Below are 27,127 nucleotides of genomic sequence, written 5' to 3'. Positions count from 1 at the left end.
ATAGGATCTTGTGTATTAGCCAGGGTGGATCCACAAGGTGCACAGGGGCGGGAGGGGCAGACTCAGCTCGCTTTGCCTTTGGTGATCCACTTTGGGAGGGGCCCTATGGCACTGGGTGGTGGCAGGGGGAGGAGGGAGGAGGCAGACCTGTCGGAGAGATGGATCCACAGAAGCACAGCATTGGGTGTTTGCGCGGTGCAAGCAAGTTCCCTGACGGGAACTAGTTCCCTTTGGGATTTTGGTTGGGGGATGGGCGAGGGAGATGGCGCTGGCCAGTGCCTTTGTTCCCTGCGAAGCTGAGCTCTGCCCTCCGGGGCTCAACAACTCTCCCTTTCATTGTTCTCTAGCCCTCCTGTCTCAGAGCAGAACTGTTGACTTATAACATTCCAGATGTTAAGCCCCACTGGCTGTCAGAACACACTCCGTCTGACCCCTCCACTTTTGCAAGCCGGATTTGGGGGTTCTGCCTTGCAGGGTGGGCTGGCTGCCCCTCCACCACCCCGGCTCCCTCCCGCCAGTCCGTGTAGTGTGCGCACCTCCTCTCCACCCTTCCTGCCCTCTTCCATGGGCCTCTTGTCTACGCTTGCTCCAGAGAGTCCGTTCTGCTAGTCTTCTGGCGGTTTTCTGGGTTATTTAGGGAGATGTGGGTGGAATCTAAGTGGTCAGCCAGACGTGGTGAGCCCAGTGGCCTCCTACACCGCCATCTTCCCTGGAAAACCTCTGAGAGTCTATGTATCCAAAACTAATTTTTTTTTTAATTTTTTTTTTAACGTTTATTTATTTTTGAGACAGAGAGAGACAGAGCATGAATGGGGGAGGGTCAGAGAGAGAGGGAGACACAGAATCCGAAACAGGCTCCAGACTCTGAGCTGTCAACACAGAGCCCGACACGGGGCTCGAACTCACAGACTGCGAGATCATGACCTGAGCCGAAGTCGGCCGCCTAACTGACTGAGCCACCCAGGCGCCCCCAAAACTAATTTTTAAAAAGCACAGGAATGTGAACACAAGCGCAAACACAAAATCAGGCGAGTGTTTATGTGTAAGCAGGTAGGAGTGGAGGAAGGAGAGACATGGAGCGTTTCTAAGGTATGGGTAGCGTTCTGATTCTTGATCTAGGTGATTAATACACAGATGTTCATCTCAGTATTATTCTTTAAATGTGTGTGTGTATCATATACTCTTTTTGTATATATGATACATTCATAATAAAATTATTAAATATGTGGTGTTTAAAATTTTTTTAATGTTTATTTATTTTTGAGAGACAGAATGAGACAGAAGATGAGTGGGGGAGGGACAGAGAGAGAGAGAGGGAGACACAGAATCCAAAGCAGGCTCCAGGCTCTGAGCTGACAGCACAGAGTCTGACACGGGGCTCAAACCCATGAACTGTGAGATCATGACCTGAGCCGAAGTCAGATGCTCAACTGACTGAGCCACCCAGGTGTCCCCTAAATATGTGGCATTTTTAAAGAAACACAAAGAAAATACATACATATATATATATATATATATATATATATATATAATATTAGAGGTTCATTTTTTTTTACTTTACATCCAAATTAGTTAGCATGTAGTGAAACAATGATTTCAGGAGTAGATTCCTTAATGCCCCTTACCCATTTAGCCCATCCCCCCTCCTACAACCCCTCTAGTAACCCTCAGTTTGTTCTCCATATGTATGAGTCTCTTCTGTTTTGTCCCCCTCCTTGTTTATATACATATATATGTATAAATATATATATATATATACATATTTATTATTATTTTTTTTTAATATTGCCTTGGATGCCATAAAATACCATCCACATGATGGTTTAGAATCAGGGTTTAGAAAAGGTTATCCTTATAAAAGATACATTTTGTAGTAAAACAAGAAAGCAAAATAGAAGAGATAGTTTTGGGCAGGACTTAAAAAACAGTAGAACATAAAGACAAGAGAATGGAAGAGGAACTCCCACGGGACATTAAGAGCACCAATAGTTCTGACAGGCAAACAGAAAGAACACACTTGAAATATAATATGGCAAGGGAAGTTGAATAGGAAAAAATATGGAGATTCCCTGAAAATCATTTGGAATGGCTTGAATTTTTTCCTGGATATAATTAAGGGGCCATTGATGTTTCTAAGCAGAACAGCACTTAATGAAATTCAGTTTAAAGGAGATAAATTACAACATGGCAGATTAAATACAATTGTTTATCTCCACTCTCCCCCATAATCTCAGTAAGATAGTTGCAAGCCTACAAGGAGAAGCAATGGGAAGGGAGGCAAGAAAGTAGAAAGCAGAGAGAGAAGTGGTAACTGACTTAGTAGAGCATGAAATTGTATTAATTAAGAGCTCACAGAGGGAATTCTAAAGTGATGGGGACCCCCCAGTGTGCCTTCAGTTCTTTCCTCCTGCTCTGCTCCCTGAATATGGAAACCTAGCATACATCCTGGCAAGATAGAAGAGGAGTTTTCTTTGTGTTAACTGATCAGACCTACTTAAAACAACTGAAATTGGAGTCGGAAAGGAAAAAGCACGATGGAGCACATGGTGAGCAAGAAGTGTCCCTCAGAGCTGACCCACACACAACTTATTACAACTTCTCTCTTAAATATTAGACAACCAAAGACTAACAGAGAATTATAGGTTCCAATATGAATGCCAGACACCTGAATCAACAAAAAGAACAGTAGAACTCAGAGGAAACAACACATAGAGGGAGCCAAAGAAAAGATCACAAAAAAGTATAAAATCTTCAGAGAAAGAGAAGATATTATACACATAAAAGAAATTAAGATGTTATAAAATGGGAAAGAAGTAAGAAAAGAATTTTGAAACGTGTATGATCACCATAAAAAAATCAAACATTTGAAAACAAAATGATAGACGTGGAAAATTGAAGATGTGGTTTATATATACAATGGAATACCTACTTGGCAATCAGAAGGAATGAAATCCTGCCATTTGTAACAGCATGGATGGAACTGGAAGGTATTATGCTAAGTGAAATAAGTCAGTCATAAAAAAGACAGATATATGTTTTCACCCATATGTGGAACTTGAGAAATTTAACAGAAGACCACGGGGGGAAGGGAAGGGGAAAAAATAGTTTCAAACAGAAAGGGAGGCAAACTATAAGAGACTCTTGAGGAAAATAAACTGAAGGTTGATAGGGGGATGGGGGGCTGGGAAATGGGTGATGGGCATTGAGGAGGGCATTTGTTGGGATGAGCACTGGGTGTTGTATGTAAGCAATGAATCACGGCAATCTACCCCCCAAACCAAGAGCACACTGTATGTACTGTAAGTTAGCTAACTTGACAATAAATTATATAGAAATAGAGAAAGAAAGAAAGAAAGAAAGAAAGAAAGAAAGAAAGAAAGAAAGAAAAAGAAAAATAAAGGCAGTAAAAAAAAAATAAGGAAAAAGAAAATTGAAATGCTCAGTATGTCTTAGCTAGGCCTTGAGTTCTGGCTCCTTTCTAGGCCTTGTAGATAGGAAGTTATCCATTCAAACAAAATAGTCACCGATGCTTAGTTATAATGGGGCTATACACATATGAAATTATTATTATATATAGAATAATATATTTATATTTATATATATACATATGTGTGTGTGTGTATATATATGACAATGTAACAAAATGGTACTGATGATTTTTTTATGTTTATTTATTTATTTTGAGAGAGAGAGAGAGAGAGAGAGAGAGAGAGAGAGAAAGTGGGGAAGGGGCAAAGAGAGAGGGAGAGAGAGAGAATCCCAGGCAGGCTGTGCACTGTTAGTGCAGAGCCTGAGGTGGGGCTTGAACTCACAAACCATGAGATCATGACCTGAGCTGAAATCAAGAGTCAGATGCTTAACCAATGAGCCACCCAGGCACCCCATGATGATTTTAGAAATTGTACTTGAAACTGATGTTACCGAGTCAGTAGTGTGGCTTGCCAGAAACAGTAATTGCATTGAGTGTCATGGCAGCATGGTGATTTGGTGATAACCCTACAAATGCCCCAACATGGGCTGCCTTGACCTGCCAGGACCACAGTCCGAGTGGGCAGAATGCCATCACCCAGGTATGTATTCACTGAGGAAATATAAAACTCAAGAGATGTTCACTGAACATCTACAACCCGACATCTCCTCGATTGTCCTGCTAAGAAACTCTCCTTGGAATTTTTCACGACTTCTGAGATTCATGGTAGAATGCTTGTTTTCACAAATTCCTCTGTATGTCCACTCAAAAGATAGACCCAGCCCTGTTGAATAATAGAATACCAAGAAAAAAAGGGGGAGATCCTAAAATCTTAAAGAAAGGCAACCCATTTAAATAATAGCAAGAATCAGTGTATCATCTGGCTTTTCATTAGTAAACTTTAATACAAAAAGAAGGGAGAAGATGCCCTCAGAGCTCTGAAGTCTCTGCCTAATTTATCCAGTAGGTGTGTAAAATATTTTCAGATATTCGGGGGTCTTAAAATTTTATGTTCATATATTTTCTATTCACATATACATGAATGTACGTTCATATTTCACATTCATATATATTTTTTATGTTCAATTTTATACTTTCACAGAGAGGTACTGAAGGATGTTCTTTAGCCAAACCAGAAAGATCAAAGCTCTGGACTGAGAACATGGTGCCTTCAGCCCAGAGAGTTATGAAGTGAACAAGTACTAGATGACCTGTCTTTACCACATGGAAAATATTAGGGAGCACCATTTCACCTCCTGGCACACTTAGGAAACAACAAATTTTCAAAATCAAATAATTATTAACTCTAAGAGAAGGATTATGAATATATATGTGTATATGTGAAGATGTAATTATAGTACAATAACTGGCTCAGTAGTAAACAATATTTACATAGTAAAACAATGTAAACCCTATAGGTTTAGCTAAACGCTGTGATGTTGGAGAAGAGACGTATGGGTAGTTAAACTTTATGAGCAATACATCTTCATCTGTCATATAAGAAGCCAATAGATAATGTGTAAAAATTATATATTAAGAGAGAAGCATAAGAATATTTGAGAATTTGGAGACACACTGCAAATGAGAGAGCTGTAAGAGTCCAGATTGTTTTCCTTTGGGAACAAGAGTGAAGAATGTGGAGAAATGGGGCAGGGGTAGCCTTTTAGTGCTACTTAATTTGTTTCACCCAGATTTATGTTGATAAAAATAAAATTTTTTTAAAGATGATAAATGTCAGTAGTGTACAAAATGGATGACAAGAGAGGCCATTACATTTTTATACATTCTATGTTTATAATTTCTACACTTAATTCTAATATTTTATATACATAATTTTTATATTTAATTTTTATATTTTTAATTTTCATATTCTTCTTCTTCTTAGGACCTGGCATATTTCAGTGCCAATGACAACAGATGATGTGCTAAAGGAAATTAAAGGAAATCAAGTGGCTTTTCAAGACTGCTTTATTGCAGATGTTCTTTTCCTGCTGACCTTCCCTTTGTTGACAATGCCCGAGATTCCTGACTCTTTACCAATCACTTCACCGCAAGGTAGTCAGTTAATATTAGCCTGGGCTACTTGTGTTCTTTCATCGGTTGTGGTGGTAGCTGATATGGAGACCTTTCAAACAAATGATTCATTCCGTACTTGGACCAGAATCAGAGTGCCTCCAAACATTTTGACTGACGATGAGAGACACAACGTGTCTGATGTGAACATATCATGGGATGGAATATTTTTTCTAATAAATGGTATTCTTTATATCAAAACTTTTACTGCCTTCAAAAGACTGGGAAGAAATGAAAATCTTCCTGATGGTGGAATTATTGGCATTACCTCAAGAAAATGGTGTTGGGCCAGACATTTATTAAAGGTTAGTAAAAGATTATATATATATATGTATATTAGACTTACACATTTAGACAAATTCACCATATCACTTAATTCCATGATATAAAAGAAACTATACTATGCAGATTTTGCAGCGCTATTTTATTTTTGGTGGTAAGTAAGACCATCTTCCTAACCTAAATTTTCAGAAGCCTCTGTTTAGAGATGCATCTCCAACAACAAAGAATGAAATAAATCTTGGTTGTTATTATGCAGAGTCATTTAATTATATTATGAGAGTTTTGTTTTACCTCGATGTGGGCAAAAGGCCCAAAAAACTATTTTACCCAAAGATATCATGTGCTCTCAAAATTGGATTAACTTTTCTTTTTGACAATATAGTGAATAAAATATTTTAGACATTCTGACAGGTGTGAGGTGATATCTCCTTGTAGTTTTGATTTGCATTTCCCTGATGATGAGTGATGTTGAGCATCTTTTCATGTGTCTGTGGGCCATTGGAGTGTTTTCTTTGAAAAAATGTCTATTCATGTCTTCTGCCCATTTTTTTAAGTTTTTAAAATTTTTATTTTTTAATTTACACCCAAGTTAGTTAGCATACAGTGCAACCATGATTTCAGAAGTAGACTCCTTAATGCCCCTTACCCATTTAGCCCATCCCCCCTCCCACAGCCTCTCCAGCAACCCTCTGTTTGTTCTCCATATTTAAGAGTCTGTTTTGTCCCCCTCCCTGTTTTTATATTACTTTTGCTTCCCTTCCCTTCTGTTCATGTGTTTTGGATCTTAAAGTCTTAACATGAGTGAAGTCACATGATATTTGTCTTTCTCTGACTAATTCATTTAGCATAATACCCTCTAGTTCTATCCACGTAGTTGCAAATGGCAAGATTTCATTCTTTTTGATTGCCAAGTAATACTCCATTGTATATATACACCACGTCTTCTTTATCCATTCATCCATCGATGGACATTTGGGCTCTTCCCATACTTTGGCTACTGTTGGTAGCACTGCTATAAACATTGGGGTGCGTATGCCCCTTCAAAACAGCACACCTGTATCCCTTGGATAGATACCTAGTAGTGCAATTGCTGGGGCATACGGTAGTTCTATTTTTAATTTTTTGAGGAACCTCCATACTGTTTTCCACAGTGGCTGCACCAGCTTGCATTCCCACCAACAATGCAAAAGAGAGCCTCTTTCTCTGCAGCCTCGCCAACATCTGTTGTTGCCTGAGTTGTTAATGTTAGCCATTCTGACAGGTTCATGAGGTGGTATCTCATTGTGGTTTTGATTTGTATTTCCCTGATAATAACTGATGTTGAGCATTTTTTCATGTGGAGGTTGGCCATCTGGATGTCTTCTTTGGAGAAGTTTCTATTCATGTCTTTTGCCCATTTCTTCACTGGATTATTTGTTTTTTGGATGTTGAGTTTGACAAGTTCTTTAGATATTTTGGATACTAACACTTTATCAGATATGTCATTTGCAAATATCCTCTCCCATTCCATAGGTTGTCTTTTAGTTTTACTTATTGTTTCCTTGGCTCTGCAGAGGTTTTTATTTTGACAAAGTCCCAATAGTTTATTTTTGCTTTTGTTTCTCTTGCCTTAAGAGACCTATCTAGTAAGAAGTTGCTATGCCAATGTAAAAGAGGTTACTGCCCATGTTCTCCTCTAGGATTCTAATGGTTTCCTGTTTCACATTTAGGTCCTCATTTTAAATTTATTTTTGTGTGTGGTATAAGAAAGTGGTCCAGGTTCATTCTTCTGCATGTCACTGTCCAGTTTTCTCAACACCATTTGATGAAGAGACTGGGTTTTTTTTTGCATTGGATATTCTTTCCTGCTTTGTCAAAGATTAATAGTCCATATAGCTGTGGATTCATTTCTGGGTTTTCTATTCTGTTCCATTGATCTATGTCTATTTTGGGGCTTATACCATACTGTCTTGATTACTACAGCTTTGTAATATATTTTAAAGAAAGAACAAATTTTAAAAACTAATTAGAAAGTGTTTTGAACTATGGGCACCTGGGTGACTCAGTTGGCTAAGCATCAGACTCTTGATTTCAGCACAGGTCATGATCTCAGGGTTCATGAGTTAGGGCCCTGTGTTGGGCTCTGCACTGACAGTGTGGAGCCTGCTTGGGATTCTCTCTCTCCCTCTCTCTCTCTCTATGCCCCTCCACCACTCACGCTTTCTTTCTCTCAAAATAAATAAACACTTTTTAAACTGAAAGAAAGAAACTGTTTTGAACTGAAAGAAAATAGAAACAGAATATGTCAAAATTGGTGGGATGCTACTGAAGAGATACTTAGAGGGAAATTTATAATATTAATCCTCTATATTACAAAAGAAGAAATATCTCAAATCCATGATCTCTGCTTCCACTTTAAGAAACCAGAAATGATTTCAACCAAAAGTAAACAGAAGAAAGGAAATAAAAAAAAAATCATTGGGTAAATTAATGGCATTAAGAAAAACAAAACAAAATAAAAACAGAAAACCTACAGAGAAAATCAACAAAACCAAAAAGCTGATTCATTGAGAAGATCCATAAAATTGGCAACTCTTTAGCCAGACTGAGGATAAAACAAAAAAGAGAAGACACAAATTGCCAATATTTAGAATCGGTGCAAAGTCTGCTGCTGCTAAAAAGACAGTAAAACAATGTTACAAACAACTATAAATACAAAGTTAAAAAGAATCTAAAACACATTCAAAACCATAAAATGGACAAGTTACTTGAAAGACACAAACTACCAAAGCCTCCTTAAGAAGAAACAGACGACAGGGGTGCCTGGGTGGCTCAGTTGGGTAAGCGTCCAACTTTGGCTCAGGTCATGATCTCGCAGTTTGTGAGTTTGAGCCCCACGTTGGGCTCTGTGCTGTCAGCTCAGAGCCTGGAGCCAGCTTCAGATTCTGTGTCTCCCTCTCTATCTCTGCCCCTCCCCCATTCATGCTCTGTCTCTCTCTCTCTCTTTTAAGAATAAACATTAAAAAAAACTAAAGAAGAAACAGATGACATGAATACTCTTACATCAATCAAAGAAATTGAATTTGTTATTTAAAAACCTTCCCACAAAGAAACCTCCAGGCCAGGAGGATTTCATCAGTGTCCTGCTATATATTTTAAAAATAAATGATGCCAGTTCTAAATCAGAAAATTGAAGAGGGAGTAATACTTTTCAATTGATTCCATGGAGCAGCTTGTCTGATACTACAACCAAGAATAACATACTAGAAAAATATAAAACTACATAGCAATATCTCTCATAAACAAAATTTTAAACTTCTAGGCAAAATTTTAGCAAACTAGATCCAACAATATATAGAAAGGAAAATATATCATGCACAGGTAGGGTTTTAGTTCAGGAATGAAAGAGTGGTTTACATTAGAAAATCAATCAACACGATTTACCATATTAGAAAACAACAAAAGAAAAACCATATGATCATTTCAATAGACACAGAAAAGCACTTGGCAACATCCAATATACACAATTGATTTTAACAATCAGCAAAATAGGAATAAGAAGGAATTTCTTCAACTTAACACAGGACACTCATATAAAATGAATGGCTAACATTGCACATGATGGTAAAAGACTAGCCCACTTAGATTTAATGCAGTTATTGCTGTGGTTGGGTTTAAGTCTACCATTTTGGTATCTATTTTCTATTAACACTATATATTCTTTATTTCTTTTTTTTTTTTCTTGCCTTCCTTGCTTAAAATAAGGAACAAGGCAAGAATGTGTGCTCCTATTACTTCTATTCAACATTGTGCTGGCCATTCTAGTAGGTGCAATGAGTCAAGAAACAAAGGCATGTACATTGGAAAGGAAGAGTGAGGCTGTCTTTATTACCAAACAGCATCATTAGACGTAGAAAAGGTTACAGAATATACAAGAAACCCATCAGGGCTAATAAATATGTTTACTAAGATTGCAGTTTACAAGATCAATATAAAAACTCAATTTTATTTCCATACGAAATATACAATTTAATTTTGCATAGGAAATATACAAGCATAAAAATGAACAATAATAAATTGAAACTTTAAGAAATACTATTTATAGTACATTATAAAATATTAAGTGCTTAGGGATGATTCTGACAAAAGATGTGCAAGTGTATACACACTTAAAGACTACAAAACACAAATAACCGTATGATTTCACTCATGTGGAATTTAAGAAACAAAACGAACAAGCAAAGGGAAGAGAAGGAGAGGCAGACCAAGAAACAGACCCTTAGCTATAGAGAACAAACTTATGGTCACCAGAAGAGAGGTGGGTGGAGGGGTGATGGAAATAGGTGATGGGGATTAAGGAGTGATGAGCGCTGGGTGATATACGGAAGTGTTGAATCACTATATTGTACACCTGAAACTAATATTACACTGTGTGTTAACTCACTGGAATTTAAAAGCTTAAAAAAATGATACCACGCACACATACCACCACACACACTACACATATAACACACACACACTACACATATAACACACACACACACACACACATTACAAAATATTACTGGTGAAATAAAAGACTTAAGTGGAGAGATCTGTTCATGGGTGAGAAGACTCTGTTAAGGTGTCAATGCTTGAGAAATTCAGCACACATCAGTTAAAATCCCAGTAGGCTTCTAATAGAAATTGAGAAGCTGATTCTAAAAGTCATATGGAAATTCAAGAGAGAACCAAAAAAATTTCCAGATTTCCAAAAACAAATGCCATTAAAAATGTACGAGATCTTGGTTGAGACAAAAATAAAATATTATCAAAAATATTAATAAAGATCCGAATACATAGCTATATCATGTTCATGGATTAGAATATAGAATATTTTAAGCTTTTCAATTCTTCCCAGATTTATCTATAGATTTGATGCTGTTCCAGTCAAACTCCCAATGTTACTTTGTGGAGCTCAGTACACTGATTCTAAAATACATATCAAAGAGTAAAGAGCTGAGAGTTGGAATGGTTGGGTAGCAAAGTATTTCTTCTATCATACATCAAAATTTATTACAAGGCTATAGTAATTAAAACATAAAATATTTATGGCAGTTTTTTTTTCATTTCGTTCCACATCTCACCAACATTGGGTGTGTCCAATCTTTTATTATCTAAACTCTTCTAGAGGGTATGCACTAGCTTTCTTATGTTTCATGCTTATATGGTGCATTATTTTTATCCTTTTACGATCAATCTGTCTGTGACTTCATACTTCTTATACACTGCAGTCGTGCTTCTTCTCCAGTGTGACAATATATGCTTTAAAATTATAGTATTCAGGGGCACCTGGGTGGCTCAGTTGGTTAAGCATCTGACTTCGGCTCAGGTCATGATCTCGTGAGTTCACGAGTTCACGAGTTCGAGCTCCATGTAAGGCTCTATTCTGACCACTCAAAGCCTGGAGCCTGCTTCAGATTCTGTATCTCCCTTTCTCTCTGCCCCTCCCCTGTTTGCGCTCTCTCTCTCTCTCTCTCTCAAAAATAAATAAACATTAAAAAAATATTTTAAAAGTTATAGTATTCAGTCCACCTAGATTTAACATAACTACTGCTATGGTTGGAGTTAAGTCTACCATCTTGGTATTTGTTTTCCAGTAACCCCACATGTTCTTTGTTCCTTTGTTTCTCTCTTCCTTCCTCTGAAGGAATCATGTTTTTTTCAGTATCTCTGTTTTCAACTGTGTTCATTTTTTTTTAATTCAAGATCTTCTTTTTAGTGATTGCACTTGGCTGTACAGCAATCTTTTTGTTAAGGCTATTCATTTATTTTAAGAGAGAGTGTATGCACGTGCACATGCATGAGTGGGGAAGGGGCAGAGAGAGAGGGAAAGAGAGAGAATCCCAAGCAGGCTTCCTGCTGTCAGTGCAGAGCCCAATGCAGTGCTCAGTGTCATGAACTGTGGGATTATGACCTGAGCCAAAACCAAGAATCTGATGCACAACAGACTGAGCCACCCAAGTGCCCCATAATAATCATCTTTAATTTATCAGAGTCTAATTTCAAGTAGTATATACTTAACAACAGTGTAAGAAACTTATGACTGTATGGTTCCATTTATATCCCTCCCACCCTTTATATTCTTATCTCATATTTTACTTCTAAATATGCTATAAATTTCAAAATACATTGTTACTATTTTTCCTTTAAAAAGGTCAATTGTCAGGGGGCCTGGGTGGCTCAGTCAGTTAAGCGGCTGACTGATTTCGGCTCAGGTCATGATCTCATGGTTTGTGAGTTCGAGCCCCACCTTGGGCTCTGTGCTCACAGCACAGGGATTCTCTCTCTCCCTCTCTCTCTGCCCCTACCCTACTTTGTGTGCTCTCTCTCTCTCTCTCTCTCTCAAAAAAAAAAAAAGTAAGTAAATAAATGAATTAATAGTCAATTGTGATAAAGATATATAGATATAAACCGATGGCAAAATAAGTCTTTATAGATATATTCTCCCAGGCATGCTTCATTTCTGTTTGCATATCCAGAGTTCCTCCTGAATCCATTTCCCTTCTGCCTGAGGAATATCTTTGAATTTTCCTATACAACAAGTTCTCTCAGCATTTGTCTGTATAAAGGTATCTTTATTTTTTGGCCTTCATTTTTGAAGGGCATTTTTCACTGAATACAGAATTATGGGATGACAGCTGGGTTTTGTTGTTTTTAAAGCAATTTATGATGACATCGTTCCATTATCTTATGGCCTCTATCATTTTGGGGAAGAAGTCAGCCATCATTCATGCCATTGTTCTCATATATACAATGTGTCTTTTTATCTGTCGCTGCTTTTAGAATTTGCACGTTATCTTTGGTCTTCAGCATTTTTATTATGTATTATCCATTGGTAGTTAGGTGTGATTTCCTTTGTGTGTATCCTGTTTGTGGTTCAACTGAGTCTCTTGGGTTTCTGGGATTATGTCAGTCATTAATTTGGGGATGTTCTTGGACATTATCTCTTCAAATATTTCTTCTGCACCATTCTGTTTTTCCTCTCCTTCTAGGGTTTTAAAAATGCATATATGACACCATTTAATATTGTCCCACAGACCTCAGTCTGTTCATTTTGTGTTTACTCTACTTCTTTCTTTGTATTTCAGTTTGTATATTAACCTGTCTTCAAGCTCACAGCCCCTCACCTCAACTTTTCCCACTTTACTCTTCAATGCGTCTAATAATTTTTTTATTCCTGATGTCAAATTTTTTTTATTTATAACATTTTCACTTTGTTCTTTTTTATCATTTACATATCTCAGCTGAAAGTCCCCATCTCTGTACTCGCGTTGCCCATCTTTTCCAGTAGGTCCTTCAGTATTTTTATCAGTTATTACTTCTTTAGCCATACCTGGGCTCTTAGCACTGACAAGATTCCAGGGATCTCTTCATACTTTACAACTGGCCCACCACCTTTCCAAACTCGAGGACAGCTGTCTCTGCTTTATAGTCTAGCTGCCAGCTTTTGATCGCTAAGGAATTCTCTTTCCTCATCTGCCCTGGGATTTTCAGGCATTGGGAGATCTCTCTCTCTCTTTCTCTTTCTCTTTCTCTCTCTCTCTCTCTCTCTCTCTCTCTCTCTCTCTCTCTCTCTCTCATGCTTCCCTGTCCCCAGTTGTGGCAGGGAGGCTGCCTTACACTTTGTAAAGGCCAAGCATGTCTCAGAGGGAGAGTCTCTCAACCCCCGTATCCCACTCCCAGCCTATGGTAGCTGAGAATCCAGAGTACAGATGGATTTCTCTCAACTTTGCTGCCTTGCAGCCTGCCCCCTCCCTGTCTTCAGAGGATTACTGCTTTATTTTTGGGAGAGTCCCTGAATGCCTCAAGGGGATCTCTCAGCTCCCTGGCCTTGTCCCAAAACCTTTGGCTTACTACACCTATGCACTAGGTGAAGATCTATGGGAAAGTTTGTGGGTGGGTAAAAACTCATTCCATGGCTGAGGCTCCTTGGAATTCCCATATGTCATATTTATGATGGATTCCTCTTCCCATCCCTCTGCCAAGAATGAGCATAACCTTGGGTCTTCTCTATGAGAGGCTCATCACTTTGTTTCTAATATATTTACTCTTGGAAGATCATCTCACACTCATTTAAGCAACACAAGCTCTAGACTTTTTTTTTCAGTTTTTATTTTTTTTCTTATTTTTAAAAAAATTTTTTTAAAGTTTAAATACAAATTAATTAACATATAGTGTAATAATAATTTCAGGAATAAAATTTAGTGATTCATCACTTACATATAACAACCCAGTGTTCATCCCAACAAGTGCCCTCCTTAATGCCCCTCACCTCTTTAGCCCTTCCTCCCACCCAAACCCTGTCAGCAACCCTCAGTTTTTTCTCTGTATTTAAGAGTCTCTTATGGTTTGTCTCCCTCTTTGTTTTTATATTAATTTTGCTTCCCTTCCCTTCTGTTCATCTGTTTTGGATCTTAAATTCCACATATGAGTGAAATCATAGATTTGTCTTTCTCTTACTGACTTATTTCACTTAGCACAATACCCTCCAGTTCCATCTACGTAGTTGCAAATGGCAAGATTTCATTCTTTTTGATTGCCGAGTAATACTCCATTATATATATATACCACGTCTTCCTTATCCATTCATCCATCAATGGACATTTGGGCTCTTTCCATACTTTGGCTATTGTTGATAGTGCTGCTATAAACATTGAAGGGTGCATGTGTCCCTTCAAATCAGCATACATGTATCCTTTGGATAAATACCTAGTAGTGCAATTGCTGGGTCATAGGGTAGTTCTATTTTTAAGTTTTTGAGGAACCTCCATACTGTTTTCCAGAGTGGCTGCACCAGTTTGCATTCCTACCAGCAGTGCAAAAGTTGTCCTCTTTCTCTGCATCCTCGCCAACATCTGTTGTTGCCTGTGTTGTTAATGTTAGCCATTCTGGCAGGTGTGAGGTGGTATCTCATTGTGGTTTTGATTTGTATTTCCCCAATGATGAATGATGTTGAGGATTTTTTCATGTGTCTGTCAGCCATCTGGATGTCTTCTTTGGAGAAGCGTCTATTCGTGTCTTTTGCCCATTTCTTCACTGGATTGTTTGTTTTTTGGGTGTTGAGTTTGATAAGTTCTTTATAGATTTTGAATACTAACCCTTTATCTGATATGTCATTTACAAATTTCTTTTCCCATTCCTTCAGTTGCCTTTTAGTTTTGCTGATTGTTTCCTTCGCTGTGCAGAAACTTTATATCTTGATGAGGTCCCTATAGTTCATTTTTGCTTTTGTTTTCCTTACCTCTGGAGAAATGTCAAGTAAGAAGTTGCTGCAGCTGAGGTCAAAGGGGTTGTTGCTTGTTTTCTCCTCAAGGCTTTTGATGGCTTCCTGTCTTATGTTTAGGTCTTTCATCCATTTTGAGTTTATGGATTTGAGTGTATGGTGTAAGAAAGTGGTCCAGGTTCATTCTTCTACATGTCGCTGTCCAGTTTTCCCAGCACCACTTGCTGAAGAGACTGTCTTTTTTCCATTGGATATTCTTTCCTGCTTTGTCAAAGATTAGTTGGCCATACGTTTGTGGGTCCATTTCTGGGTTCTCTAATTCTGTTCCATTGTGTCTGTTCTTGTGCCAGTACCATACTGTCTTGATGATGACAGCTTTGTAACACTGTTTGTAGTCTTGAATTGTGATGCCTCCAGCTTTGCTTTTCTTTTTCAAGATTGCTTTGGCTATTCAGAGTTTTTTATGGTTCCATACAAGTTTTAGGATTGTTTGTTCTAGCTCTGTGAAGAATGCTGGTGTTATTTTGATAGGGGTTGCATTGAATGTGTAGATTGCTTGGGTAGTGTCGACATTTTATCACTATGTGCCCAAGAGACTCCTTTTGACAGTCATGAAAATAGAAGTTACATATTAAGTAAAAATCTCTAAGAATTAGAAACAATTGGGAAGAAGAGACAGGGGAGAAGAGGGATCTTGGCTTGCTAAATGAAATTAGGCCCACTGAATTTCAGACACAGCAGTCTCTCTAACAGCCTGTGTTCATAAAAGGGTAGTATTGATCCAAAGTTTTAAGTTCTCTCTTCTCTTGATCTCATATCCAAGGAAGCTATCATTCCAAAAATAACTTCATGTTTGAAGTGTCTTTATATCTTGACCGTAGTGAACATCAAAAAGGCACTCCTGGCCAGAGTGGATAAATACATAAGAAAAGAGAAGGCTGATATTCTCTGGGGATTTAAAAGGGAATTAAAATTAATTATGTCTATAGATAAAGAATAAAATTACTGAAATAACTTATATTTATGAATATATATAATATGATATATTTCCATGTAATGTATTTCAATGCCTGGAGTATTATTCAGAAATACACTAAGAGTCCAACCTTAATAGTTACTACATTTTATTTTTAAATATAGCAAATTAGAAGACAGGAATTGTAAGGACCATCCCTAAAACAAAAGATCTTTAAGTTATTTTCCATTTTGTTACAGAGTAAAATAAGAAGTATCTTCGCAGTCTGGACCAAAAGTGAACTTTATCTTGGATATCCTCTTCTTAAATTTATGAAAATAATGACTACTGAAAAACTGAAAAGCCTTCTAAATATATCACCAACCGATACACTAACTATACACAATGTTGAGTATCCAGGACACCCTTTGGAGATTGCCTTGTTATTAAGTTACTGCTCTGCATGCACAGTCAACAAAAAGATTTATGTGGTAATATATAATGAAGATACAGAGCAGTGGATGAACCAAGACTTTGCATTAGATGTCCCTAGTGACACTTTTGTAAATGCACATTTTCTATATTCAGCACTTCCAGAATTAGTACTATGGGACAAACATAGGGTCTACTATTGCTATCACAATTTCACCGAGACTGGAGTCATCCAAACACCTACAGAGTTTGGAAACTTATCAAGGTTGTCACAGAACAGCACCATTCATGTTATTTTCATTGGTGAGCCATTCTCAGTCTGCAAAAATTTATTCTAGATTTTCTAGTAGATACCTTCCTTCCGAAGATGTAACAATTATAAATGCACTAATATATGGGTATATGGGTAGAGAAAGGTGTACTTTTTACTGCCTAAAAACGGATATGTTTTAAGCTCCATTAAGGTCAGTTATGATCTCACATAGCAAAATGGCCAACTCCAGTTCTGGGTTTTTTTTTTCCCGTTAGATTCATTTCGGTCAATCAGCACATACATATGCATTTTAGTGTTGGAAGTGATATGGTGTTGTATTCATTTCCTAGGACTCCTTAGGGCTACCACTAGCTGGGTGGCTTCAAACAACACGAATTTATTGTCTCAATTTTGGAGGCTAGAAGTCCACATTCAGGGTATCAGCAAAGCCATGAATTCCCTCTGAATGCCATGAATTCAGAATCCCTCTGAAACCCAAAGGGGAATCTTTCATTGCTTCTTCCCAGCTTTTGGTGGCTTTCTGGTAAACCTGGCCGTCCCTTGGCTTGCAGCTGCATCATCCCAACCTCTGCCTTCATCACGATGTCGCATTCTCCCTGTGTCCTCACACGCCAACTTGTTGTAAGGACACCAGGGCCCACCCTGCTCCAGGAGCACCTCATCTTAACTGATTGCCTCTGTAATGACCCTATTTCCAAATAAGGTCACATTCTGAAGGAGTACTGGGAATTAGAACATCAACATATCTTTTCTGAGGGGACACAATTCAAGCTATGGCACATTTTGTAGAGTTAAGTGGACCTGTATTCACATCCATGAGCAAGTCATTGAACCTTTCCAAGCTTCAGTATTCTAATCTAGAATGTAGGGTGGCTGTGTCAACTGGATAAGAGATTGTATGTAAAATGCTTAAAATAAAACTGGGCGCATGGTAAACCTTCAGCTAATAGTAGTTATTCTTGATCTTGTTATTCCTGAGGTAGCATACTAAACATTATAGGCAATGCTGAGAAATAGGAAGTGCAATCCTCAAAAAGCCTAGTTAGGAGGTAACCCCAAACATGGAATTTAAAGGAAATGTCGCTGTCATTCATAATCAGTCTTTCTTGACCTCTATCACCCTTCAACTTCCAACCTTTTGATTTTTATGTTCCCTTTTACAACAAAACTCTAAAAAATATTGCCTAGTTTCACTTTTTCCTCTTTCCTCCCTTTCTCTTGAAGGCACTCTAATCAAATATTCCATGGAAACTGCTCTTGTTAAGGTTCTCGATGACCTCCACTGTGCTAACCCAGTGGCCAATTTTCAGCCATCTTCCATGACCTGGCAGCAGCATTGGAAACCACTTAGCAGGGCCTTATTCTTGAAATACTTTTTCTTTTTGAAGTTTATTTTTTACTTTTTATTGAAATTCTAATTGGTTAACATACAGTGCAACAATGGTTTCAGGATAGAATTTAGTGATTCATCACTACATACAACACCCAGTGCTCATCATAACAAGTGCCCTCCTTAATGCCCATCACCCATCTAGCCCATCCCCCACCCACCTCCCTCCATCAATCCTATTTGTTCTCTACCGTTAAGAATCACTTTTTACCTCTTTTTACCCCTTTCAACATGTCCATGTTTTGTTTCTTAGCTTCCACATATGAGTGAAATCATATGGTGCTTGTCTTTGGCTTATTTTGCTTAGCGTAATATACCCTATCTCCATCCATGTCGTTGCAAATGGCAAGATTTCACTCTTTTTGATGGCTGAGTATTATTCCTTTGTGTATATATACACCACATCTTCTTTATCCATTCATTAGTTAATGGACATTGGGTCTCCCTCCATAGTTTGGCTATTGTTGATAATACTGCTATAAACACTGGGGTACATGGACCCCTTTGAATCTGCGTTTTGGTATCCTTGGGGTAAATACCTAGTAGTGCAATTGCTGGATCATAGGGTAGTCCTGGTATTCGCTTTTTGAGAAACCAGAGTGGCTGCACCAGTTTGCATTCCCACCAACAGCACAAGAGTTTTCCCCTTCAAAATGCTTTTTTTCACCTGACTTTTGGGCTATCGCTTTTTTACTCTTCCTACTACCTCACTGGCTACTCCTCCTCAGCCTCTTTTCCATCTTCATCTTCCTGATTCCCAAATGGAGAGGCACCTCAGGGTTTGGTTTTCAGGAATCTTCTGAGTTCTGTTTACATTTGCTCTGCCCTCTGGCCATAAGCCCTAGCCTCAACTCCAGGCCTTATTCCCAGCTGCCTTCAGCATACCTTCACTCGGATGACTAGTAGGTATCTTAGATTTGACATCCAAGAACGGATCCCTGAGTTTCTCACTCCTATCTCAACCTGCTCCTTGCCTAGTCCTTTCCTGTCAAGTAAATATCACCTCTTCCTGTCTTCCCAGGCACAAACCTTGACCTCATCCTCGAATCTTTCCCTTTGACATCCCACAACTAATCCACGGGCAGCTCCTGGTGGCTCTATCTAAAAAGTCTATCTAAAATCTAACCCCTTTCCACCATGCTCACTCCAGTCCAAGCCAGTGTCCTCTCCAGCCCATACATGTAAGAGCCTTTCATGTGCTCTCCCTGCCTCCACCAGATTAGAGTCACTGGGAAGCTAGCGTGAGCCTTTCAAAACATGCAAAATCACATTACTCCTCAGCTTAAAACCCTCATTTGGCTTCCTGTATCACTCAGGATAAAATCCAAAACTGTTACCATGGCCCGAAAAGCAGTATGTGGTTTGGCCCCAGACTCTGATGTCATCTATCACTTGACCCTTTGTTCACTGTTACCTAGCTGCAGACTGGCCTCTTCGCTGTTCCCTGGTTACCTACTGTTTCATATGCCAAAAGCGTTGTTCACATTGATGTCTACATGACTCTTAACACTGGATTCAGGTTTAAGTCCAAATGCCAGCTGTTTGGAGAGCTCTTCCCTAACCCTGACCTAACTCCCATGCTGTGTCCCTTACACTTCTTCATTTTGTTCACAGCACTTCTCATCTAACAAATTACACGTGTACTTATTCGTTAACTGAATCTTCCAACAAAAAACAAACTTTGTGTGACTTTGTTATATTTCCTGCTTTACCCACAGTGTCTAATATAGTATATAATAGGTACTTTTTTGAATAAATGGATGAACATGTATTCATTGAACATGCACTATTTGCGAGATGCTCTTCTGGGAATTGGAGATAGCATGGAAATTGGACATAATCCCCACCCTTTCAGCACTTACAAAATTGCAGAGGATAAAGACAAGTAAACCTACAAACAATGCAACATGGCTAATGCTATAACAGAGCCAGTATTGGGCGCTACAGAATCACATAAATTGAGTACCTTTCTCAAGTCTGGGGTGGGGGTGGGGAGATACAGAAGGCTTCCTTGGAAAAGTGATGTCTAAGCTGAGGCTTGGGAAATGGGTAGAGGTTAGGTAAGCAGTGAAGACAGCAATGAAGACAGTGTACCCAACCACCCAGAGACAGAGACAACGGGTACAACCCAGGACACGAAAGACCATACACTGCTGAAACAGAGTTCTCCAGAGAAAAAAAGAAGTCTCCCCTGGAGAAATGAAGTTCAGATTATGAAAGTCCTCACAAGCCATGTGAGAAAATTGGACCTTCTCCTGCAGCCTGTATAGGGAATTCTAAAGAGTTTTCAGCAAGAGAGAAGCAGAATATTTGTGTTTTTAAAAGACCGCTGGCCACCATGATAAGGAGATAAGGTTAGAATAGTAAATTGGGGATAGATTTTATTTTTTACTTTTTTTATAGAAAATATTTTTTTAATGTTACATTTGTCCCAACACAGCATTCCACTAACATATCTGTATGGGTATGTGCATTTTACACAAGTGTATAAAAATGTATATGTACATTTTTTAATTTAAATTTTGGTTAGGGGGCGCCTGGGTGGCTCAGTAGATTAAGCATCTGGCTTCAGCTCAGGTCATGATCTCACCTTTTGTGAGTTCAAGCCCCGCATTGGGCTCTTTGCTGACAGCTCTGCTTCAGATTCTGGGACTCCGTCTTTCTCTGTCCTCCCCCGCTCATACTCTGTCTCTCTCTGTCTCTCTCTCTCTCAAAAATAAATAAACTTTAAAAAAAATTTTAATTTAAATTTTAGTTAGTTAACATACAGTGTAATATTAGTTTCAGGAGTAGAATTCAGTGATCCATCACTACATACAACACCCAGTGCTCATCCCAACACTTGGGGATAGATTTTAGAGGGACCTTAAAGTCTGAATGTTGTACTGAAGGCCATTTGGAAACACGGAAATAAAAAGCTTAAACAATTCATAAACATGAAATATGAAGTCAAAAGCCTTCCACCTTCACCATTTTCATTCCTCAAATAACCCACTATTCAAAAGTTCCTGTGAATTTATTCAGACTTTTGAAAAAGAAAATTCAAAACATAATAAGCTGTATTTTCAAAATATCTAATACACATAAAAACTATGCCACTTTCACTGCCACAGTGTTCATGGTTTAACTGTACTATTATTTAGACCAATAGGAGTATAAACAGATATTTACATAGATAGATATCAGACTTCATTTCTTTTGCTACTACAAATAATGCTGCAGGAAATGTGCTTCTATATATGTATATGTTTTCTACACTTGTACAGGTATTCTTTGATATAAGTTATTAGATGTAGAATTCGTGATTCAAAGCTCTGAATATTCAAAAAATCAATAAATCTTTCCAGTTGCTCTCCAGCAAAAGTTGCCACAGTCTGTTTCCCCAAAAGTATTAGAAAATGTGTATTTTCATATGACATATTTGTTATTTACCCACAGTACAGAAAAAAATGGGTAATTCTCATTTTAGGACTCATTTTATAATTAGAAGTTATATCTAGTTTCATGTGTTTATTGGCCATATTCTTCTATGGATTGTCAGTTCTTACTCTTGAGATATTTTTGCATGGGGTTATCTATTTTCTTATTGATACTGATATGGTCGTTACTCACAGTGTATATTCACCATTTATCTTTGACATGTATTGCAAATATTGTCTCTTGTGTGTAATTTCTTGTACCTTTTTGGAGGGATTTGGTATTTAGAATTTGTGTTTTTGTGTAGTAAAATTTGTTAATATTTTTACTTGTGACTTTGGATGTAATGTCATAATTTGAAAGGTCTTTCCAATTACAAAAATATTACTAAGTATTTTCTTTTATCATTTTTACTTTTCTAATTTGCATATTTCAATCTTTAATTCATCCAGAATTGTGTTTGGTATAAGTTAAGAATTTCGTTCTATTTTTTGTCTTTATGTCTTTCACTGAAAGCTGATGTTGCCTTCAAATCACTCTTTTAGAAACCAACCCTTACCCCCCAGATTTGAAATACCACCTTCCTTATCTATTTATTACTCATGTCAACCAGGTTCATTTTCTAGGCTATTCTGTTCCACTCCTACCTGCATGAGCTCTCTGTCGTTTTGATTACTGTAGCCCTAATCTCCTAACACACCACATAATTCACTTATTTTCATGTCCTATTGACTGTATTCCTGAAGGAATGTAAGTTACACAAGAGGGAGGACTTTCTGGGTTTTCCCCTAATGTATCCCCCACAAGTTTCTAGAACACTGTGTAGCCAGAACAGGCATGCAATTTATTGAAGAGATGATGATATGTGTGCAATATTAGGTCTTCGCAAGCAGGAATGTTGTACACTTCATTATTTGTATTTTCTCTAATTGGTTTCTTCAAATATCCCATCTCTTTAGTCAATTTTAGAAGTTTGTATTTCCTTAGGAAATCATTCATTTTATCTGGATTTGCTACTTTATTGGCAAAGGTTTTCCATTTTAATTTTTAGATTGCTTATTGTCTGTAATAGTATTCTCTTTCTTATTTATAATGTTGTCTGTATCCCACCCCTTATTAATTTGGCTCACAAGATATTGTTTATTGTGTTTAGGGGTTTTTTTTTTGGCTTTGTTTTCTTTCTTTTGAAAAGTACTCTTAGTTTATTTATCAAATCTGCTTTCTATTTAATTCCTTAATTTCTGCTTTTGTCATTATTGATTTTTCACTTGTGCTTTTTTTTTTTTTTTTGTAACTTTGGTGCTCTGTGGCCTGCTTCTTATGTTAAATGATTAGTTCATTTATTTTCAATCTTATTTTCTAAGCATTTAAAGCTACAAATAAGCATAAGGCTATGAATTTTTCTCACTACGGCTTTATCTGCATCCCCAAACTTTTATATACAGTGTTTTTAATCTCATTATTTTAAAGTCATTCCTAATTTTCTTCTTAACTTAATATTTAATCCAAAATTCATTTAATAATGTTTCAATGAGCAGCGAGATAAGCAGAAGAGAGAGTGCCATATAGCACACAGAAGGGACACCTAATTCAGATTTATGACATCAGAAAAGTCTACACAGAGGCGCCTGGGTGGTTCAGTTGGTTAAGTGTCCAGCTCTTGCCTTTGGCCTAGGTCAGGATCTCATGGTTCATGAGTCTGAGCCCCCATCAGGCTCTGTGCTGACCCTGTGGAGCCTGCTTAGGATTCTCCATCTCCCTCTCTCTCTCTGCCCCTCCCCCACTCATGATCGATCTCTCTCTCTCTCTCTCTCTGTGTCAAAAATAAATAAGAAAACATTAAAAAAAGAAAAAGAAAAGTCCACACAGGGGAAAAGCCCTCTAAACCAAAACCAGGGAGAAGGTACACAGTAGAAAAATTGGATCAATGGTCAGGATGAGAGTTGAAGTAGCAAAGACCCAGAGGTGCAAGAGAACATGGCAAGTTCGTGGAACTGAAGTTAATTGTGTATGACTAGACGGTAGAGGGTGAGACCAAAAGTGGCAACAAGGCTGGTGGGAGAAGGCAAGGACCACGTCACCAAGTGACCTGGACACTATATAAGATCCTAAAGCAATATGTGTTTTTTGTTTTGTGAGATTTTAAACCTTATATATCATCATACTGTGTGTATCCTGCAACGACTTTTCTCACTCAACATCCGGATATATTCTGTTAGGTCATCCACCCGCATCCATCCTTCTCTCCTCCTTCCACCTTGTGAAGTTTCTAGAAACACACACACACACACACACACACACAGCACAGCACAGCAGGCCAAGAATTTGGTACGCCTGGATGGACTTTTTGTCAAAAGCACAACAAAACAAAATTAAATTTATAAAGGATCTAAGTTCCATGAGAAAAGTTACCAAATCACTTTAGCATCACAGTGTTACTGACCTGTCAGCACTGGTGTTGGATGCCCTGTGTGTTGCCTTAGCGCTAAGGGCAGCGTACCCTTGCAGTTTTACTAAAAGACTCAGAAGAATATTCCAAGCTTCATATTCACCTTACCGATCAATGTAATAATTTCGCCAACATTATTATGTTGTTGAATTTCTACTGACAACACTAGGACTGTGTGAAAGCTTAACGTTATAAGGACATCTATGTGGACAGTGATGTCTTATTAAAGTATTCCGATGATCCTAAAAAAAAAAAAAATCGGCATTTCTGATTTAGGGGTTTTATTAGCATATAAACTACAGCAGTCTGTGAAAATATCACTTATTTATTCAAATTTCAAATGTAAGATGCATACACATAATATACTCTGAACCTTCCTGATTCTATGAATCGACCTTCCTCCTTTTGGTCAGTTCCCTTAAAGCATTGGGTGGTTTGGGTTTGTTTTGGGGTGTTGTTGTTGTTGTCGGGTTTTTGTTTTTTTGTTTTTTTAGTTAAGGAAAGTATACCCCTAGAAGCTGTACACGGAGAAAGTCGTATATGGAAAGAAAGCTATGAAATCAACTAGCTCCACTGTTCATTTTACAGATATGGCTATAAAACCAAAGAATGTAAGAGACTTATTGTCTATGAACCTCTATGACTTAGGCATAAAACTCTGTTAAGGGAAGAAGTTGGCTTTTATTTATAGAGTGAACATGAGAGGAACCAACACCCACCCCCGTTTCTTATCCCAGTTTTGTTGGTCTGCTAGGGCTACTGTAACAAAATATCATGGGCTAGGTGGCTTAAACAATACAATTTTATGTTATCACAGTTCTGGAGTCCAAAAGCCCAAGATCAAGGTGATCTCAAGGTTGGTTTCTGATGAGGATCGTCTTCTTGGCTTAGACACATAGGCCACCTTCTCACTGTGCCCTCATATGGCCTTTTTTTCTGTGTGCATGCAGAGAGAGAGAGACAGAGAGAGATCTGATGTCTCTTATTCCTCTTATAAATAAGAATACCAGTCATATTGGATTACGGCCCCTCCCTTATGACCTAGTTTAACATTAATTACCTCTTTAAAGATATTTTCACTTGGGGGGACACAATGCTGTCCATAATACAATGCTTCCTAATAATATGATTCTTGTCATGCCTATCATTATTATTTAATGCACTAATTCTAGCTTTTTAATGGAAATGATGTCATATATACCTAAGTGATATTGTACACGCAAGAAGAAATCTATCCAGGGGAAACATTGCCCCACTATGAAGTGGGAGAGATGTCCTTCAGCATCATGTAAAGTTGTAGTTTTCTGCCTGCACACTCTAACTTTCTCAAAACAGACAAATCCTTCCTTACTACAAAAGAAATTATTTTGGTTAGAAGTGCATGGATTCGCGGCTACTTAGAATAACACAAGCTTTTCTCCTCCTTTTCCAGATTATTATGGAAATGTGGTGGTGAAAATGGAAAATAACATAATGTTCTACTTCAAGGCCAATATTAAAGATGCGGTAAAACTACACGCATGGACAAATAGTACACTGAAGTCAGCAGTCTCGATGAGTTCCTCTGGGCTAATGTATCTCATACATGTTTTTGAAAATGGCACAATACGTCCACAGGAATATCCTTTAAGACTAGAAGCAAAAAGTGTAACTTTCAATTCAAAAGAGAAATGCCCCTACGTGGCATTTCTTAATAATATTTTTAGTGTTTTTTTCTTTTTGGACAAGGGACAGAACGTGTCCATCTGGACTCAAATAGTCTATCCAGAAAATGTTGGTCTGTATATTGTGGTGGAATCATACGGCCCAAATATATTACAAGAGACATACCAGGTTCACTATGAAGTTGCCCTAGGATACTGCACTAAAACCATGGTAAGTTGATAGTTTGAAAATGTATTCATATGACTGTAATAAATGTAAAATTATAATATTGACTTTTATAAATCCTATCACCACAAAAATAGTGTCTAGCATTGTCAGTCACATTACATGAGGTTTTCTCATAATATCATGTATCCTTAGTTTTAGGTCCTCTTGGCCAATGTTGCAGTAATTTCTGTTAACTGATTGTGGTAAACAGTGTTTGATGTGAAGACAAATTAGAACTTTCTTCGTCTGTTGTAAATGTGTGTGTGTGTGTGTGTGTGTGTGTGTGTGTGAGTGAGTGTATTTTTTTAAAAAAGATTTTCCTTCTAGGTTTAGCTTGGAAAATGTTGAGAAATATACAAGTTTTTAATAAATAAATGATAAGCCATTAGCTCCTGAGTCACACATTTCACTTTTAATATCCAAAAGTCCTCTTTGCTGCCTAAAATCACATTCCTGCAGAATTCTTTGTCAATTGTATTATCTGCTTCCTGCTTCCTTTTTTGTTTTTAATGCATGGCTTTGTATGGACTTCTATCAGCCACCTATTATACTATAACATCACCCAAAACGCGATGGCTTCAAACAGTATCCAAATCTATTTGTCAACATTTGGGTCGTGAGAGGCCGGGCAATTCTGCTGGTTTCACCTGGGTTTATCCATCTGGTGGTTTGTCTGGGACAAGGTGATCTAAGATGGCCTCAAATACATGTCATGTGGTTGGCGCTCACGCTGGCTTGTTTGTAGAAGGGACATCAGCTGAGCACTTGTCTGTGAACTATGTGACCTCTATTGTCCAGGCCAGACCTGGCTTTTCCCCAAAGCGGTCTTAGGGCAGTATTCCAAGACTGCAAGAGTAGAAGCCACAAGTCCTCTTCTCGGCCACATTCTATTTGTCAAAGCAATTCATGAGGCCAGTCCAGGTTACTTACGCTGTGAGGGGTGGTGCCTACAGGAAGGAGAGGAATCACTGAAGCTAGCTTTGGAAACAGTCCAGCACAATTAGGTATGAATGAACTGTATATATTATTTTGGGTACTACTTTCCGATGAACATTATAGCATAAGCGTTTTACGCGTTACTACAGTTTTTTCCCCAGCACTCTCTATTCTGTTTCCCACCTTCTCTTTCTGGGCTCAGCTTTCTTTAGCATATATGAGGGTGGGCCTCTGAACTGATGCAACGCAATGGAGTGTTCAGTTAATTCCAAAGTCAGTTAAAGCAGAGAATCCTAAAACATGAAACATATATATGAAGCATTGTACTTTAACT

General features: G+C 37.9%; 1 protein-coding gene across 4 annotated transcripts in view; it reads left to right on the top strand.

Moving 5' to 3' along the window:
* CATSPERE (catsper channel auxiliary subunit epsilon) overlaps window positions 1–27,127 on the top strand; it is a 194,203-nt gene that overhangs the window by 114,419 nt on the left and 52,657 nt on the right. For all 4 annotated transcript variants that reach the window (XR_006213984.1, XM_042976315.1, XM_042976316.1 and 1 more), the window contains 3 exons: window positions 5,355–5,847; window positions 16,284–16,758; window positions 25,418–25,860. Coding sequence is in view for 3 of the 4 variants with exons in the window: in XM_042976315.1 (XP_042832249.1) it covers window positions 5,355–5,847; window positions 16,284–16,758; window positions 25,418–25,860 (1,411 nt within the window). In the remaining variant the exon portion in view is untranslated. The remainder of the gene's footprint in view (window positions 1–5,354; window positions 5,848–16,283; window positions 16,759–25,417; window positions 25,861–27,127) is intronic.

This window comes from Panthera tigris, chromosome F3 (genome assembly GCF_018350195.1).
Source record: "Panthera tigris isolate Pti1 chromosome F3, P.tigris_Pti1_mat1.1, whole genome shotgun sequence".
Classification (NCBI taxonomy): domain Eukaryota; kingdom Metazoa; phylum Chordata; class Mammalia; order Carnivora; family Felidae; genus Panthera; species Panthera tigris.
This window is presented reverse-complemented; position numbering and strand designations above follow the sequence as displayed.